Source organism: Wyeomyia smithii, chromosome 1 (genome assembly GCF_029784165.1).
Source record: "Wyeomyia smithii strain HCP4-BCI-WySm-NY-G18 chromosome 1, ASM2978416v1, whole genome shotgun sequence".
NCBI classification, from domain to species: domain Eukaryota; kingdom Metazoa; phylum Arthropoda; class Insecta; order Diptera; family Culicidae; genus Wyeomyia; species Wyeomyia smithii.
In genome coordinates this window covers 124,159,064-124,178,166 of record NC_073694.1, presented here as the reverse complement: position 1 = coordinate 124,178,166, position 19,103 = coordinate 124,159,064, and the positions used below count along the sequence as shown (strand labels likewise).

General features: G+C 36.2%; 1 protein-coding gene across 4 annotated transcripts in view; it reads left to right on the top strand.

Annotated features, from left to right (window-relative positions):
• The window catches only part of LOC129720243 (cyclin-dependent kinase-like 4), a 240,501-nt gene extending 221,630 nt beyond the window's left edge, over positions 1 to 18,871 (top strand). For 2 of the 4 annotated variants that reach the window (XM_055671696.1, XM_055671702.1), the window contains 2 exons: positions 6,846 to 6,941; positions 18,578 to 18,870. In XM_055671696.1, coding sequence (XP_055527671.1) covers positions 6,846 to 6,941; positions 18,578 to 18,832 — 351 coding nt within the window. In that variant the 3' untranslated portion in view covers positions 18,833 to 18,870. Of the gene's footprint in view, positions 1 to 6,845; positions 6,942 to 17,785; positions 18,026 to 18,577 lie in introns of those variants that run through there. The other 2 variants (XM_055671710.1, XM_055671716.1) reach the window with 2 other exon arrangements.
• The last annotated feature ends 232 nt before the right edge of the window (positions 18,872 to 19,103 follow it).

The following is a 19,103-nucleotide window of genomic DNA, read 5'->3' as shown; positions in this document are numbered from 1 at the left end:
AATCACATGTCCCAAAATATTAACCCTTCTTTGAATATTCCAAATCGTGTCAACTTATCAAATACTTCTGATTCTACTGTGTTTTTCGATACATCCATGATAGAAGAAACTCGTGGAATCCCGGATCATTTACGCGTGCAGCAGATCCCTAAATCTTTTTCCAATAAATATCGAAACATCAACTGCAACAATATGTTCTACACTGACGGATCACTTCTCGATGGGTCCACTGGCTTCGGTGTCTTCAATAACAATTTAACCGTCTCCCATAAGCTCGATAATCCTGCTTCTGTTTACGTCGCAGAATTAGCTGCTATTCAGTACACCCTAGGGATTATCGAAAAAATGCCCACGGACCATTATTTCATCTTTACGGACAGTCTCAGTTCTATTGAGGCTCTTCGATCGATGAAAGATGTTAAGCACTCTCCGTATTTCCTGGGGAAAATACGGGAACATCTGAGTGCTTTATCCGAAAAATCGTTTCAGATTACCTTAGCGTGGGTCCCTTCTCACTGCTCGATACCGGTCAATGAGAAAGCGGACTCTTTGGCTAAGGTGGGCGCATCAAACGGTGAAATTTATGAAAGACCAATTGCTTTTAATGAATTTTTCGCATTTTTACGTCAGAATACGATCATCAGTTGGCAAAATGCTTGGACCAGAGGAGAACTGGGAAGGTGGTTACATTCCATTATACCCAAGGTATCGACGAATCCGTGGTTCAAGGGGTTGGATGTAGGTCGAGATTTCATTTGCGTGATGTCTCGGCTTATGTCCAATCACTATAGATTTGATGCGCATCTCCGTCGTATTGGGCTCGGGGAAAGTGGTATCTGTGCCTGTGGTGAAGGTTATCACGACATAGAGCACGTTGTTTGGTCATGCCCTGTACACCGTGACGCCAGGTCTAAATTAATAACTTCCCTCCGGGCCGAGGGTAGAGAACCAGCTGTCCCTGTTCGTGATGTCTTGGCGAGTCGCGACCTACCCTACATGTCCCTCATATACATTTTCCTGAAATCCATCCATGCCCAAGTCTAGTCCCATTCCTTTCCACCCACATTCAACAAAACGGCAAGAACACGTCGTAGACCTCGATTTTGGAACCAGCAATTGAACCCCACACGAACTCGCCAGGAAAACCCGAGGCCTTTCTTTATATCTTGGCTCAGCGGCACACACCATATGGCAACTTGAACACCAGCGAACAACAAAAACGAACCAAAACCAGCAACTAGACCCCGCACAATACCCTCAGAACCCGAGGATTACAAGCCCCTGTCCCAGCTCATGACATCGTGGCTTAGCAGAACAAATCCATACATGCTGCATATTCATTCGATGATCATCAGACGACCATTCAACTACAAAACACTGATTGAATAATACATGCTAGTTTTAAGATAGACTTAATTTCAGCTCGTAGTCGGCAGCGAGGATGAAAAATTTGCTTATAGATTTTAAGTCATCCGATATAATTGGCGCCGTTAAACATTGAATTGTATTTGTGCCGTGTCAAATAAATGATTTGTGAAGAAAAAAAAAAGTAGCAACAATAACATCAACTACAAATGCAACGACAGACTCGATCAATAAATTACTCACTACCCTAAAAAAAGACTTAGCTGAATCTCGTGCTGCCCTTACGCGTGACGTTAAGTCTCACATGGAAGAAATTGCAAAAAGAATACCTGCAAGAAGAATTCCTGCACTGCAAGGTCATCAGAACTTCGTCAGCAATAAAGAATCAACTTCTGGCTGGCGCTTCATTGGCAGTAAAAAATATGGAAATGTGAGAAAGCAGCGTTTACGTCGTCTGCAAGAAAAAAAGGAAGTCAAAGCCAAGCAGAGGTGAAAGCAACGGAAGCAGCACAACCAACTTTTCAATCACAACTCTAGTACCAACAACAATAATTTTTTTTCTTCATCTATTCCAACAACAATAATAACATTGTAAGAGTAGCAGAAACAACAGCAACATCCGCATAAATAACAACAACAGTAGCAACAACAATATCATCAACTACAGTAACAGCAATTGCAACGAATCTGGAACCATCACGCAGCGCAACACACCACCTTCGCTTTTACCTCTTGTCAAGGAATTATTGGCCGCAGCACGCATACATTTCTCTGGACAATAAAACAAGGACATTAGAACAAAATTCATCAATTTTCAAAAAGGCGAAACTATCAACCCGTACCGAACTGAAAAGACTTGTAATGACCAGACAGAAAATAACAGCAGCATCAACAACAATAGTACAAATTCATCGTCATCATCACCGCACGACAGCCAATTCGAGCTAGATCCAATGTGGCCTCATATAGGGCGTTTAACGCAGCAATCAACAAACGGCGACGGGCGCTTTTTAAAAGCAAGACTTCGCGACCCGCATATAATGAAAATAGTGCGCTTGTACCTGGCATTCATGAACGACCAACCGCCATCAGTATGTGTAGAAGGGCTAACGCCAACCAGCATCAGAAGCATCAGCATCGGAAGGTCTTCCCACATCTCCCGACCATCTACGGAACATTTTCATCGAAGTTCATCAGGAATATGGACTCACACCACTCGAAGCCGCAGCTGACTTGCTGTCATATAAGAATTTTCTGACAAGCGAACGAACCAAGCGTCTACTGCAATTACGTGAAAGCACCAAAAATTTGTACAAGTCAGGACGCCCCTCCTGGCAAGCAGAGTAGGCAGTGACTTTGCACTCGTATCCAAGTGAGTTTTAAAACTTGCTTGCACATTTATTTTCGGTTTGCACGTGAACCCTACTAACAGTGCATTACTCTTGAATTAGATTTGAGTTTGAATCCTGCATAACAACAATTGCATAAAAATCGAATTGCGATGAAATTCGCGCCGCGTCTGCTGCAATAGTTTATTACATTGTCCTTTGAAAGCATAAATTCGATCCAAAAACAAAACTCATCGCGTCACATCATCGCCTGCATCGTTGGATACATCGTGCACTGCATGCATTGCACGCATTTAAACTCAATCGATCAGAGTGTGCGGTGCACAAAACTCAAACTATCGAAAGGAAGCAGATTCAGGTTGGATTCAAATCTGGAAAAGTGTCACTCAGTTCAACTTTGCACGAGTTCATGCCATCACTGCTGGCAAGTATTAACGTAAGCACATCTGGACATTTTTCGCATTCTGAACAGAATGCTGAACTTTCAATTAGACTGACATCCTCTGCTGAAAAAGAAAATATTAATTTTAATCCTAATATTTTTCCAAAAACTTTTTCAAATTCACAACAGCTTCCTCGACAGAATGCGACTGAAATTCTTATCTACTGTCAGAATTTCAATCGCATGAGAAGCCCAAGCGAAATGAAAGAAATTCAGCAAAACCTATTGTCATCATCATTTGAAATAATTTTAGGAACCGAAAGTAGCTGGGACGAAAGCGTAAGAAGCGAAGAAGTACTTGGAAATAATTATAATGTATTCCGGCACGACCGAAATTTGTTTACCAGTCGAAAAAAGTCAGGCGATGGAGTCCTCATTGCCGTTAATGTAGACTTTACTTCTGAAGAAATCATATCCGACAAATATAAAGAATTTGAACACGTATGGGCCAAAGCACTTATTGCTGACGAAGAACATATCTTCTGTTCCGTGTACTTTCCACCGGAACATGCTCATAAACATTCATATTAATTATTTTTCAAAACTGTAGAATCTATCATGAAACCAGAAGTAAAACTGCATGTCTATGGCGACTTCAACCAACGTAATGCAGACTTTATTGTAGACATTGAAAATGAATCTATCTTACTCCCAGTCGTAGGCGAAAACAAAACACTGCAGTATCTTTTTGGCAAATCATCAGAACTCGGTCTATATCAAATCAATCATGTCAAAAACAAACAAAATGCTTATTTAGACCTATTATTCACAAACTGCACTGAAGATTCTGTGTAGATGTAGATGCATCATTCAATCAGCATTGAAAAATGAAGCATTTCTCACAGCAATTGAATATTCAATAGTAATGAATAACACTTCGTACCCTAGCAACTGCGAGTCCGAGGATGTACCGGAATACCGCAAAACTGACTTCGAACAAGTCAAACGTAGACTACTAAATTGGCGTAGTATGATTTGTAAAGAAGGAAATGTCAACGAAGAAGTATCAAAATTTTATGAAATAATTAATCAAATTATATCAGAAAATGTACCACTAAAAAAAAGAAGACGAACGAACATCAACAACTATCCAGTGTGGTTTAATCCACAATTGAAGAACCTAAAAAATAGAAAACAAAAAGCACATAAAATATACAAAAAAGACAACAATAGCGGAAATCTTCAAAATTACCAAGAAATTTGCTGTCAACTTGACGCAGCCATTAGCACATGAAGAACATAACCGTAAAATCGAACATCAAATCAAGTCTTGCCCTAAGAACTTCTTCAATTACGTAAAAACCAAACTAAAAAGTAACAACTTTCCATCACGAATGCATCTTGACAGTAATGTAGGACATACTAGTAATTAAAAATGTAGTCTTTTTGCCACTTTTTTCAGGAAATATACACCACATTTGAAGAAACAGACCGCGACCGCGAATATTTCTCGTATTTTCCTGAATATTCAAATTCTTTATCTGTCAATCAAATATCTGAATTCGAAATTCAGAACACACTTAAAAATTTAGACGCTACGAAAAGTCCTGGACCTGACAGAATAGCACCAATTTTTCTCAAAAACTTGGCAGAAGTACTATCTACACCTTTACTACACCTCTTTAATATGTCTTTGAAGAATGGAATTTTTTCAGAACTCTGGAAAACCTCATATGTTTCCGCCAATTTTCAAATCTGGCGCTAAATGTGACATTCGTAACCATCGTGGAATTACCATTATTTCATGCATTCCAAAATTATTTGAATCAATAATTAATGCAAATGGTGCCTTTCTTTCAGCAAGTAAAAAACCAAATTACAACTCAACAACACGGCTTTTATAAAGGCCGATCAACTACCACTAATTTTTGGAATTCATAACTTTCACTTTGACTGTAATGGACATCGGCAACCACTTAAAAGCTCTTTATACAGACTTTAGCAAGGCATTTGACAGAATCGACATACCTTTATTGCTCTTCAAGCTCGAAAAATACGGAATGGGAACAACATTTTTGGAATGGCTGCAGTCATACTTAACAAAACGAACACAAATAGTCCGCTTTCAAAATTCTTTTTCAAACCCAATAGAAGTAACTTCCGCGGTTCCTCAAGGTTCTCACCTGGGCCCTCTTCTTTTTATATTATACTTGAATGACATTTCCTTTCTTCTTAAATTAATACATGTGCTGGTATATGCTGACGACATGAAGCTCTTTATAAAAATAATCAATGCAGAAGACTTCGAAATATTCCAGAATGAAATTAATTTATTCTACACTTGGTGCAACAAAAGTCTATTGCAACTCAACATTAAAAAATGTAATTCAATAGCCTTCAGCAGAAAAACAGTAATACCACCAACAGACATTTTCTTAGGAAACCAACCAGTAGAAAAACGCAAAATCGTAAGGGACCTAGGCGTAGTCTTAGACTTCAAACTTACATTCATAGAACATTATAACACAATAATCAACAAAGCAAATAGTATGCTGGGTTTTATAAAATGCTTCGGCCATAATTTTCACAGAAATAACTACTCAAAAAATGGCCCAATAAATCGCATGATGCGTCTTTATAATCAGCACTGCGAAAATGTCGACATCACTATGGGCAGAAATCAAATCAAAAAACGACTAACTACTGGAAATAATGTATAGAATATAAGAAAACATTGTATTATTATAACTGTAGTCTACATTTGCTTGACGGAATAAATAAGTATTGTGCCGTGTTAAATAAATGTTGTGTGAAAAAAAAAAAAAATAAGTTGCGCCCCAATTTGATTTGCACTCCGGAAGTGTCATCTTTTGATACTGATTTCAAAAATCTCACTTTTTTTCATGTACAGTCTGGTTTTTACACGTTTTTATGTGAATTTTTTACGAGGTTTTTTACGAGAATTTTCGAATTAACGCGGTTTTTTACGCGGATTTTTGAATTACCGTTTTTTTACGTGGATTTTGAACTAACGCGTTTATTTCACGCGGAATCACGCTAATCCAAAATTTTTCACCCGAATTTACGCGGGTTGGGAACCAAAAACGTCTAAGTGTTTATTTAGTAAAAGACCTAATTAAAAAAGACCCTCCGCCCTCCGAAAGATGCGGAACGACCGTCAAAGAGGACAATTTCGAATACTGGTCGTAAATCGTCTCCGTTTTTTTTTTTTTTTCTAAAGCCTTTCTTGGTGGTTTACTTTACGCGGATTTTTGAATGACGCGGATCTTCGAATTTGACTTTTGTCACCATATTGAATTTCTAAAGACGTCTATAGTTGATTTCTGGCCTCTAAGCATCATCCTGGTCCCGGCAAAGTATTTATTCATTTTCCAGCCTCCATCTTTGGTTTCGGATTATTTATATTGGATGGTGTTTGGCCTTTTTTGTTTTTGTTTTTTTTTTTTCAAAAACCGGATATCACCATTCCAAATTGACGTCTATTGTTGATTTCCTACCTCGTGTTATCATACATTGTTAGAGAACTTTATTATTGAATGGAATTAGAACGTTATAGGCTATTTTTCGAAAACCGCAAGTCACATGGAATTCAAAATGACTGAAATCGGATGCTGCTCTCTGTGCCCGTTCTTCAAAATAATCATATTGAATTTGGCCAGTCTACGAAAGTCAACTGCGTTAAGAAAACTCGCATTAATATATACGATTAATAATATAATATTTTTCAGGGTATTACGCTACCAGTTCCGCCGACTCTTGAATCTCTGGAATCAAAAATGCCTCCTCGAACTTTGTCAAATCCGTCGATGATGGATTTTTTGAAGGTATTTATTTTTTATTACTTTTATTTTTTTTTAAACCTGCTAATATTACCTACCTTATTACTACAACATGCAGTAAAACATAGTGAAATTTCCAAAAACATAGCACATAAAACATAGTAAAGTTGCACCCCACCCCCAAAGAAGCAAAGAGATGCTTACTATAACATTGAGGATTATAAATAACATCAAAATATTGCTTTAAATGAAATGTTGGGTATTTTTGCAGAGCTGCTAAAAAACTCTGATTACTAGCAAACACTAATGGAATCTTTTTTCTTCGTCTGATGACCTAGATTATTTCATCTATTTATAATACTGTCTTCTGATGTTGGCTCCTTCACAACTTATCCCTCTTTACGCTGAATTTCCATAATCCCTTGGTATGACTTCTTAACAAAATATTAAAACTTGGTTGCTTGACGATAGCTCAGTACTATTTCTATAAAGCATCGTGGCTTACTACTCCATGGCAAGGCATGGCAAGATGCAAAACCCAACCAAAACAACTGTGTTGCTTCAGGAGATGCAACAGACTTTTTTCAGGCACATTAATTTCCTGGTTAACCTTTCGCGATGACAATGTTGTTCTTCAAACCACAGGAACAGATGGCCAGTCACACGAAATATTTTATTGCAAATTTCGACAGCTTAATGTGTTTGATTTTTATGTTTGACAAGATACCACGTTTTCTGCCTCTGAGACCATAACCGTTCAGTAATAAAAAAGCTAGAGAAAAGTTGTCATGAAAAGGTTTCTTGATTAATTTTTATGATTACTGAAAAATTTATGTTTTATTTAAAAAAAATTCAAAAAATAAATTTAACGATCCTGCATTGACTTTTTTAAACCCAAAAAGTGGTGACAAAAAACTCTTTCGAACGGCTCTTCAGCGACCATGCATGGAGCCGCTTGTTACATTCATTACGAGAAAGTAAAGCAAACACTTAGAGAGTTAGTTAGGGTAAATTAATCTACAGTGGAACGCTTCCCTACAGATTACCACTCGTCAGATTAATTCCATATCTCTTAACATTAAATCAAAACTCATAGAGTTTTCTTTTGATTCTGATGCAGGTTGGCTGGATAAGATAATTCTTAATGGAAGTTTTCTGTAAATCCCTCGAGTTTTCGTGAAACAATCTGACGATTGCTTCACTACATGTTTCACTAAGGGGTTTTCTCCGCGTCCAGTTTACAAAGAGCATACTATATGCTTTAGGGCACCCAATCGCAAACAGAAGGGGAGCTTTATAGAAACCGTCAGGTTGGGGTTCGATGGTTTTCAAAAATGTCATGCATGCTTGGTTTCGCTCTTTTGCTCTTTGAATGCTCATTAGGCTATACTTTGTCAAGGATGCAAAATTCGAGCAAGTCATATGAGCCGTTGCGGAACAGAGTGGTCTAAAGACCATTTTTTTTTCGAAAATGAGTTTTTTGCATAAACCGAAGAAGCTGGAGTTGGGGAATTAAGAAAATTTCGAAAAATCGAACTTTAAAGCAGATTTATATCGTGTTGAAATTTCGTCCGAAACAGAATGGCCATTCTGTTTCGGAACAGAGTGGTCAATGTACATACATCGGTGTATTACTATAATGTAACACGTAACATGTACCATATTACATAAGATAAGTAACATGTCACTTGTTCTGTACAGATCACACGTGATATGTAATATGTTACACGTGATGTAACACGAAAAATGTAACATATGAAATATTATGTATTATGTAACATGTTGTTTTACATGTAATGTTACACGTGACATCTTACATGTGTCATGCTATATGTATCATATAACGTGTGACACTAGCCATTTTAAACGAGTTACCGTCATTTTCTATTCATTTACCAGGTTTGTGTACACAGACCACTCTGTTCCGAAACGATCCGAGGTTTCCAATGAATGAATATATATATAATATATATATATATATATATATATATATATATATATATATATATATATATATATATATATATATATATATATATATATATATATATATATATATATATATATATATATATATATATATATATATATATATATATATATATGTATACAGGCGACCCCAAAAAAGTGTGACCGGACTTTTTTGTCACCGTGTATATATGGAGTAAGAGTGGTCTATGTACATTGGTGAGATAAAATCACCAATTTCGCAAAGAAACTGTTAATTCTATGTTTAACATGCGAGATTTTTCGAAAATTGCTTCTCCTGAAAAATTTGCTCTGTTCCGCAACGGCTCATATATGAAGCACTCGTAGAGAAACTCTGTCTCTACAATCTGTCTGAACATTGTAATTTTGTAATTACTATAGTTCCATAGCCAGAGTTGTTTTATTTTCGTAGCTATCAAAAAAACAGCTCTTCCGTTTTTTCAAGTTTGGCCTGACTTTTATGCTGTACATATGGCAATTCCAACAATACAATATTTGGACAAATTGTAGAGATAGAGTATCTCTACAAGTGTTTGATATACAGTCATGGAGAAAATAATAAATACACTTGCAGTTTTGGTTAATTTTCCATATTTTGGGCACTGATTTTAGTTGTTATATGATGTTATGTTACATCATTACGATTTGCAGACACTCTCTTTCAGAGAGTAACGGAGAAATAACTGCAATTTTTCTGTTTCGGTGATCCAAAATTACCAAGATGCGAATTTTATATCTAGGAAGTTTTGAGCACACGATTTTGTAGTTTTTGATCTATATTTTGGAAATTTATCAATGAAATCTTGATATATAAAACGGTTCATGTTGGAAAACGCCTCCAAAGTTACGTCTTTCAAAAACGAAGGAAAACAGTTTTTTGAACATTTTGGAATATATAAAATCCTTCTAAAGTTGTTATGGTATGATTGCTTAATGATTGATTAAGAACTTATTATACTGGCTTCCTAAAACCGGAAGAGTATTTGATTTCAGTATTTGAACCTGCCGCATGCCACGTAGAAAATATTCAGAATTTTCATAATTTTGACCTTCAAAAACATCAAATGTAAGCACGTGTAAGCACAGCTTCTGATAGTGTACCTGAGAGCCCTATTTGTGCCCTTCAAGAATCAGATGATTAAAAGTTTTTCATTTTTTCTGTATATTTTGAATTTTTGGGTAATTTATCAATCGTATATCACACCAATTTTTTTTTCCATAACACATTGAGAATACGTAAAATTAGTATAGTTATTCGTTTGCATACACTGCCGTGTTTTTATAGCTTCGAAAAAAACTAAGATATGCCTCAATTCACGTGATTTACAGCTCTTCCGGTTTTTCAAGTTAGGCCTGACTTTTATGCTGTACATATGGCAATTCCAACAATACAATATTTGGACAAATTGTAGAGATAGAGTATCTCCACAAGTGCTTGATATACAGTCATGGAGAAAATAATAAATACACTCGCAGTTGTGGTTAATTTTCCATATTTTGGGCACTGATTTTAGTTGTTATATGATGTTATGTTACATCATTACGATTTGCAGACACTCTCTTTCAGAGAGTAACGGAGAAATAACTGCAATTTTTCTGTTTCGGTGATTCCGAAAATTTTTTGCGTGAGTTAGTGCTTTTTAAGGTGGCGAAAAAAATAAATACACTATTGAAATATATATACAAAGCATTCCAAATAAGCTTTGTTTATCTACAAATCGTTAGCAAAGTGACCTTCTATGTTACAAAACTCGCTTTCAATATGTTGTGGCTTCTCCTTTGTTTTGTAAAACCATATTCAATCTTCGTGGTATGTTTATCACCAGTATTTTACGAGTAGAAGCTGGGCTTGCAATTCACGCTGCCTGTACAACGTTCCATAAGTCTATTTCATTTTTAGATGATGCTTTGCAACCCAGACTTTCACAATTTTCCATAGAATTTCTAAATGAATTTAAATTAGGAGACTGCGCTGGCCAAACTAATAATCTAATTTTCGTTTGAAAATCATCTTCGTGTTTTCAATACTGTATGTTTAGGATCGTTATACTGCCTAAAGATCCAGCAAAGTGGCATATTTTTTTCGACATACGGAAGCAAAATCGACCACCTAGGTACACAGGAAACTTAACTCTACTTCAAAAGCGACACATTTTGGCAAGAACTGAATTTTCTAAAAAGTTCTTAGACTAGGGGGCAACTAAATGGCACATCGTGTCTTGGTAGGATGAGTCGAAATTTAACCTTTTTGGTCCAAACGGTCAGCAGCTGGTGGGAAGACCGGTAAATATTCCCTTCAACGCACAATTAACCAAGAAAATAGTCAAATTTGGAAGTGACCACAAAATGGTGTGGTGCTGTTTTCTGATGCCGGTGTGGAACCCATTCATTTTATAACGGTGACTATGAATACTAATGACTATGTAGATATTTTAAGTAGCGTGATGCTTCCGATGCTTCCCCAGCTGGTCTCGAGGTACGATGCTGGCCTAACAAGCCAGTCGTCGTAGGTTCGAGTCTTGACTCGGGAGAGACTGTTAGTGTCAGTAGGATCGTAGCGCTAGCCCCGCAATTGTCCTGTACACTTAACAGTTGGCTGCGAAGTCTGTGTATAGTAAACAGAAGGTCAAGTTCCGAATCGGAATGTAGCACCAAGGCTTTGCTTTGATGCTTCCGTATGCCAAAGAAAATATGCCTCTCCGTTGGAGGGTAACGATCCTAAACATACAGCATTGAAAACTTGAAGATGGTTTTCAGAGGAAACTCTCACGCAGAGAATTTTCGGAATAACCGACACAGAAAAATTCCAGTTATTTCTCCGTTCTTCTCTGAAAGAGAGTGTCTGCAGATCGTAATGATGTAACATAACATCATATAACAACTAAAATCTGTGCCCAAAATATGGAAAATTACCCAAACTGCAAGTGTATTTATTATTTTCTCCATGACTGTATGACTTGTTCGAATTGGGACCTAAAACTTTACACGGTTTTCTAATTTTTATTTATCAGCTGAAAGGCGTCGTACACAAACTACGCAACGCATGAAGAGTGGGGAGGGGGGTTAAGTCTGCGTTACTTATTGTTACATAGGGGATAGAGGGGGGGGGGGGGGTAGTTGAGACCGTTGCGTAACTGTGATGTTTGCTCAAAATTAGAAATTTGGAGGGGGGGCAGGTCTGTCCTGCGTTACGAAATTTTAGGGGGGGGAGTCATATCTAACGTTACTTATCATTACATAGGGGGGAGGGGGTCTGAAATCTAGGTTTCTGGCGTTACATAATTTGACGCCAAAGAATGCAATTTTCCGAACAAAACATGATTTAAAAAAATGTCAGTTCATCCATATACCGTACATGGGTGAACTGTCATTTGAGACATTTCGAGCAGTTTTTTTATTCTTCATTTAAAAATTGAAAGAAAACGATAAACATTTTTAAAAAATCTCGTTTTGCTCAGAAAACGCGCCTTTCTTTAATGATATATAAAAACTGGCATAGCTTTAGGACCCATCTCTGCCTCCTTGACAAAATACAGCCAAATGAGCATTCAAAGAGCAAAAGAGTGAAACCAAGCATGATGTCAGGTACGGGTCTGGTTCGGGTTTTGTGGAAAAAAAATGTTGTAATTCGGGTCGGAATTGACCGAAGAATACAAATTAGGGTTCAGGTCGGATATAGGTTAAAAAACCTGAAACCCGACTATTTCAAATAAGCATAATAATAAGATGATGTTGTCTTATATCATGCAACTGTAAGAATTACAAATTTTACTTTTCGAGATTGAATGATTTGGTCATGCTCGAATTCGTGTTTTAAATCGACCCCACAAACAAAATGTCGGGTTCGGGTTTACAATCTCGGGTACGGCACATAAGACGGTTTCCATAAAGAGGAGTGGCCAAAATTACCAAGATGCGAATTTTATATCTAGGAAGTTTTGAGCACACGATTTTGTAGTTTTTGATCTATATTTTCGAAATTTATCAATGAAATCTTGATATATAAAACGGTTCATGTTGGAAAACGCCTCCAAAGTTACGTCTTTCAAAAACGAAGGAAAACAGTTTTTTGAACATTTTGGAATATATAAAATCCTTCTAAAGTTGTTATGGTATGATTGCTTAATGATTGATGAAGAACTTATTATACTGGCTTCCTAAAACCGGAAGAGTATTTGATTTCAGTATTTGAACCTGCCGCATGCCACGTAGAAAATATTCAGAATTTTCCTAATTTTGACCTTCAAAAACATCAAATGTAAGCACGTGTAAGCACAGCTTCTGATAGTGTACCTGAGAGCCCTATTTGTGCCCTTCAAGAATCAGATGATTAAAAGTTTTTAATTTTTTCTGTATATTTTGAATTTTTGGATAATTTATCAATCGTATATCACACCAATTTTTTTTTTTTTTTTCCATAACACATTGAGAATACGTAAAATTAGTATAATTATTCGTTTGCATACACTGCCGTGTTATTATAGCTTCGAAAAAAAACTAAGATATGCCTCAATTCACGTGATTTATGGACAACCTCTTGTCACTGCAACACTCTCTCATATGACAAAATCATCTACAGTAGAAAACTATCAATTTGACAACAAAATAATAATTTTGGCCATAAATCTTAATTTTCCGACCACGGGTTGGGTTCAGGTTTCGTACTTGGTTCTCAATCGAAAAAAACGTGTTTGGGTCGTGTACGGGTTGGAAATATGTCAAACCCAACCATCCCTTATTACAAGCAGCTATGTCCAACTGGGATATCTATGTCATGGTACCTATTAGTCAAGTGCAGATTAGATATTGTTTTCATGGCTGTGCTAATAGTACAAGAAATATAGCAGGTACCTGTGAAACGCGAGCGTTGATTTACAGTGTCCCACTCAAATTTGTTCGTAATCTTTTTCTCTGCCAGCACTTTTTTTCAGATTGAAAAAGTGATTTAGCAAACTTTGAAAATAATCAATTAAAGTTTCCAATTCAGGGATACTTCTCCAAGCACCTCGAACCTATTCTGAGCAGTTTGCATCAGTTTGCAGGGATTTGGGTCCTAAAGTTTCAAATGGTTTTCTGATTTTTATATATCAGCTGAAAGAGTGCAATTTTCTGAGCACAACGTGATTTAAAAAAATAACCGGGAGGGTTGTGTGCAAAGCCACGACCGCAAGGTTGAAGTAGAATACTTTTACAAGAAAGATAACCCGGCTGCTTGCGTGTCCGTCATTTTTTCTAGAAAATAAACGTTGAATAATCAGATCCATCGAATTTTGCATTTCACAATTTTGACAATTTTCAATAATATAGTAAGTTGCTTGTCATGGTTGAGGCTTGACAATTTTCAAATTTTGAGATGAAATTTTTTCGGATGTCGTGCTCATGACTAAAGGAAAAAATAATTCAGTACGTTTTGAGACCCGGAGATGAAGTAAAATGTATAACTTTTACAAATTTAAAAATGTGAATTAACTTAGTAGAAAATATCAACTCTTCAATCAAATTTTTATTTCATCCTGAAAAGGACAATTTGTTGTTCATTTTAGTATCGGATAAGATGCCGATCACATCTTCGCGTTATCACTGACAGGGCGAATAAAGTATTCCTTGTGATAAAGTAAACAATGAAATGCTGATATAACACTCAAAACTAGACGGCTCACGTGTTGTCAAAATGAGTCAACTTTTCACTGAATGCATTTACTAGTGCCCACTATCGCACAGAGTGCATTTCACTAAAGTGCCTCACTGCATCAGCCGCTACAGATGCTGCGATCCGCTGCAACTAGTTCGCTATCCATAGCCATGCCACAGTTGTGGCCGCTACACGCTGCCATTGGTATCCATTATCCCTGCATCAGCTGGCCCAGCTGCTATCGTTGCTGGAATCCGCTGCAACTAGTGCGCTATCCACTGCTACGCAACAGCTGTGGCCGCTTTCCGCCATCGCTGGTATCCACTGCACTGCTAGTGCTGCTGCTAAGGGAGGACGACTGCTGTTGTCGCTGTCTAGAACTGTTTTGAGCGGCTTCGGCTGAAACAGGCTCTTATATAGGCCAAATAGCATGTTTTAAATAGCAAGGTATATGATTCTGTCGACCGTGCTTGGGAAGCAATCATATAACGACCAATCAAAGGTCGAATTTTTCGTTTTGACAAGGCTTGACTATTTTCAATAGTACAATAGTGTGAATAATAAAATTACAATTATCTTCTATTCTTAATCTATTGCTGCAAGAACGAAGGAAAACCATCGAACACTAACCGGTTTATTAGCATTTGAAATTAGACATATTTTTCACTTTTTCCGGTTTTAGATTTTCATTTCACATCCCTATGTAATCTATCTATCCTGAGAGAAGTATTCTACTTCAAAATCATTAAAATCAATGTAGAAGAAAAGTGACCAATAATGGATAAAGCTATCTGTTTAGAAGTCTGTAAAATCTGTAATCAAATTTAGCTGACTTGGGCGTTGTACACAAATTACGTAACGAATGAAGGGGGGAGGGGGGTTGAGTCTGCGTTACTTATTGCAACATAGGGGGGGGGGGGGTTGTTGAGACCGTTATGTAACTGTGATGTTTGCTCAAAATTGCAAATTTGGTGGGGGGCAGGTTGTCCAGCGCTCAGGAATGTCATGTAGAAAACCTCATGTAGTTTTCGACGAGTTTTCTACGTAGAACACCTCTGGTAGAATACCTAACCAAAAACGAGTATTCTACGAAAACCTGCAAAGAGATTTTTGTGGTGGATGATATGAAAAATAAACAAAATTTAAGTTTGAAAATATTATTTTTTTTCAATTGTGATGATTATTTTGTATGAATTGAGAACGAATTTGACATTTAAAATCGTAGCTTTTAATCTCCATCGATTGAATTTGTTTTTCATGTGTTTCATAAGTTTTCGGATTAGAAATACCTCCCGTTTGCAAAACATTCTAGGGCTTTCTAGCCAGTACAAACAGCAAACCCAGGTATGTTCAATTTTATCTTCGAAACTTTATATAAATTTGTAAATTAAATTAAGTGGGAATTCAGAACCCAAAAAATGAGTACCCAAAAAGTGTGTAACAATCACTCAGTTTTTAAAACGCCTTGTTTCTCAATTATGCGTATCAACGGAGTTACTCAGTTCCACTTTTTACAAAAATGCGTCAAATCTTACTCATTTTAGAGTTATTTTTCCCGAGCGTGTAGAGAATTTTTCCTGCAATCGTTTAAAGTTGCATGGAATTTCTGGTGGGTTTTTCATATATGCCAGGAGAACCATGAGATTTGACAGCGATAACAAAGTTCTGTAGAAATCAGGCCTTGGATGCGCCTTTGCGGTTGCACTGGTTTTGTATGTGACGTATATTATGCGATTTTGCTTTCATTAGCACTTTTGGATGATACCAAATATGTTGTTGAACCGTGAATTACGATTGAAATTATTAAAGCAGGTATTAGACGAAGCAAATTATTGCTATTTTTCAATACAGATTTTATTTTGTGCAAATAAAAATCGTACCAAAAATAGCAAATAAATGCGTAGTCTAATACCTGCTTAAATGAAAACTTTGTTTGCTTATTTGAGTTTCTTTATCATTAATTGTTTCATTATAATCACAAAGTAGTCCGGAAAAACACTTTCTTGCTGCTTCGTGTTTCTTTGTTTTTGTTATATTATTTCTCCCGTTACTTAAATACACCTAATCAGCGCAGCGAATGGCATTTTATGACTCATACTATGAATTTTCGAGTGTTTGAGAATTTTCTACTTGCAAGTGGTTTTTTACCGTAGAAAACGTAGAATACAGTTTTCTACGTAGATTACTTACGAGTCCCGAAAAATCGCGTAGAATACCATCCCTGCCAGCGCTACATAATTATAGGGGAAAAATCATATCGAACGTTACTTAGCGTTACCTAGGGGGGAGGGGTCTGAAATCTAAGTTTATAGCGATACGTAATTTGTGTACGACGCCTTAGGCGCGAGATTATTGAATATTCATGATTCTGGCCTGGAGCAAGAATACTGCATAACAAGGGATTGTAGGCGCCTTGTCATGCCTGTAGTATATAATGTTTATGTGTAAAATTGATACTCGATTCATTAAAATTAAAAGAAACCCCATCTCAAGCAAAATTTTAGGCGCGTAAATAAGATTTGTCTTATAAAATTCTCACATATTAGTTTTGTTTCTTTCATTATATAGGGATCCAGTTTTTTTCGAGATTTATTTTCAACATTATCCTAGTTTACTCAAAAATGTTATTGGCAATCCTGGGCACTACAAGACACGTATTTTAATTCGATTTTTTACACATGATTTTTAATTTTTTTTAATATGAACAAGAATGTCTGTTCTCTATGGTGTTGAGTTACTTTTTCAATTTTCATCAGATTGATATCAATTTTTTAAAGCTTTGTTGCTACGCACGCAAAATTTTTCAAATAAATATTAGTTTTTTTAGTTTTATCATTTCATTTTACAAAACAAAAAAAATCAAAAGCCTGCCATTTCATAAATAATGGGAATCAAAAATCACTACGTACCAACGCACCTACGACAAGTTTCAGTCCAAACAGTTATTCTAGGACAAATTTATTCTACGCGCCGTTTGGCTTGGCATTTTAACCATGTTATATATCCATGGTCGACAAAAGCGAAAAAATGCTGCCTTAGAGCTCGAAATAGCTGTTCTAGAAACATTGTAGTTTTTTAATCATTGCTGTGAAATTTTGTGCCTCTAGCTAATATAAACATGCCTCAACTTACACGAGAGTGTCACTTAGTAATTTCTTGCCGGGTTCGTCGCTTCAATTTCATGTTTACTGGAAAACTCATTTAAGTCTCTGAAAAAAAGTTAGGAAAAGGATTGGCTAAAAACCTATAATCTTTACTTCTTTTCTAGTTTGAGCCTTACGGCCACACCTGTGTTGACCAGTGTAATCGTATTATCATATAAAATTGACGAAAGAATTTTAAATCATTGTAAATGCAAGTTTTAGTTTACATATGTTTAATAAATGATCATTACGATGTTGACACATCGACAAATTACAAATACCAGAATTTAGTTTTTTAAAAAACGAGAACGGATTCGTACTATTTAGAAAGAGAGGGTAATGTTACCGAAAGAAAGGAGCCAAACTGACGCAGACCATCTTTCTAGGTTTGAAAACATCAATAACATCTATAGAGAACGGATATTATCATCATCTATATAGGATGGATGTTACATTTTAACTTGCTTATGTTAAAGTAACAATCTTTGAGTATATTGTTATTAACCCCAAAAAACGATCTATATTCCATCAGTTATTTCGGAAAACTTATCTTTGTACACTAAGTACAGTTTATGGACTCAAGAATGAATAAAGACAAAAATTAAAACCTGAGTTGCTACTAGTTTTCTCAATTCAATATCACTCAGTTTGGAGTTACCTATATGAAATAACAAACCTATGTCAAATAAATGTTGTGGGAAAAAATTAGTCCACTTGAAATAACTTGAAAACATAACTTTTATCATTACCTGGAATGGATTAAAGTAATTTGCTTCATGTGTTTGTTCAATTATTGAATAGATTATTGACTGAGAAACTCCAAAAAAACTTAAAAGTATATAAGATCGTCTTGCCGCATATTTAGGCATTAAATGGCAAAATAGCGTAAGATAGATAATGAATTAAATATTTTTCAGAAATGTCTAGATAAAGATCCTGCAAAACGATGGTCATGTGAACGGCTTGCAATGCATTCGTACTTCGAGGATTACATAACCAGACAAAAAGAAATAGAACAAACTATTTCACTCGAGACACAGAAACAGAGTAACCGAGAGTCAAAATCAAAACTATCCAACACGTCATTGCCTCAGTTACCGGCTACTCAGGAGTCGAGAGTACCACAGAAAAATCAATATCTTCGTTCCGATCACCATCTCCCAACGATTTAATCATGCTCATGAACATATTATTTTTTTCACAAAATAAACAATGATCAATCAGCTATAACATCGTTTCAAGCTTTGAAGTATATCACAAGGAATCCCACTTTTAATATCATTTGTAGTTGGCGAACAATGATGTTTTCGGTGAACACTAACGTGTAGTGAACATTTTCTACGGAACAGTAATTTTTCGTTTGGTTGTTCAATATTATTATAAGGGTAAATTAACCGATAGTGGACCACTCGTTAGATTAACTCAATTTCTCTTAACACTAGA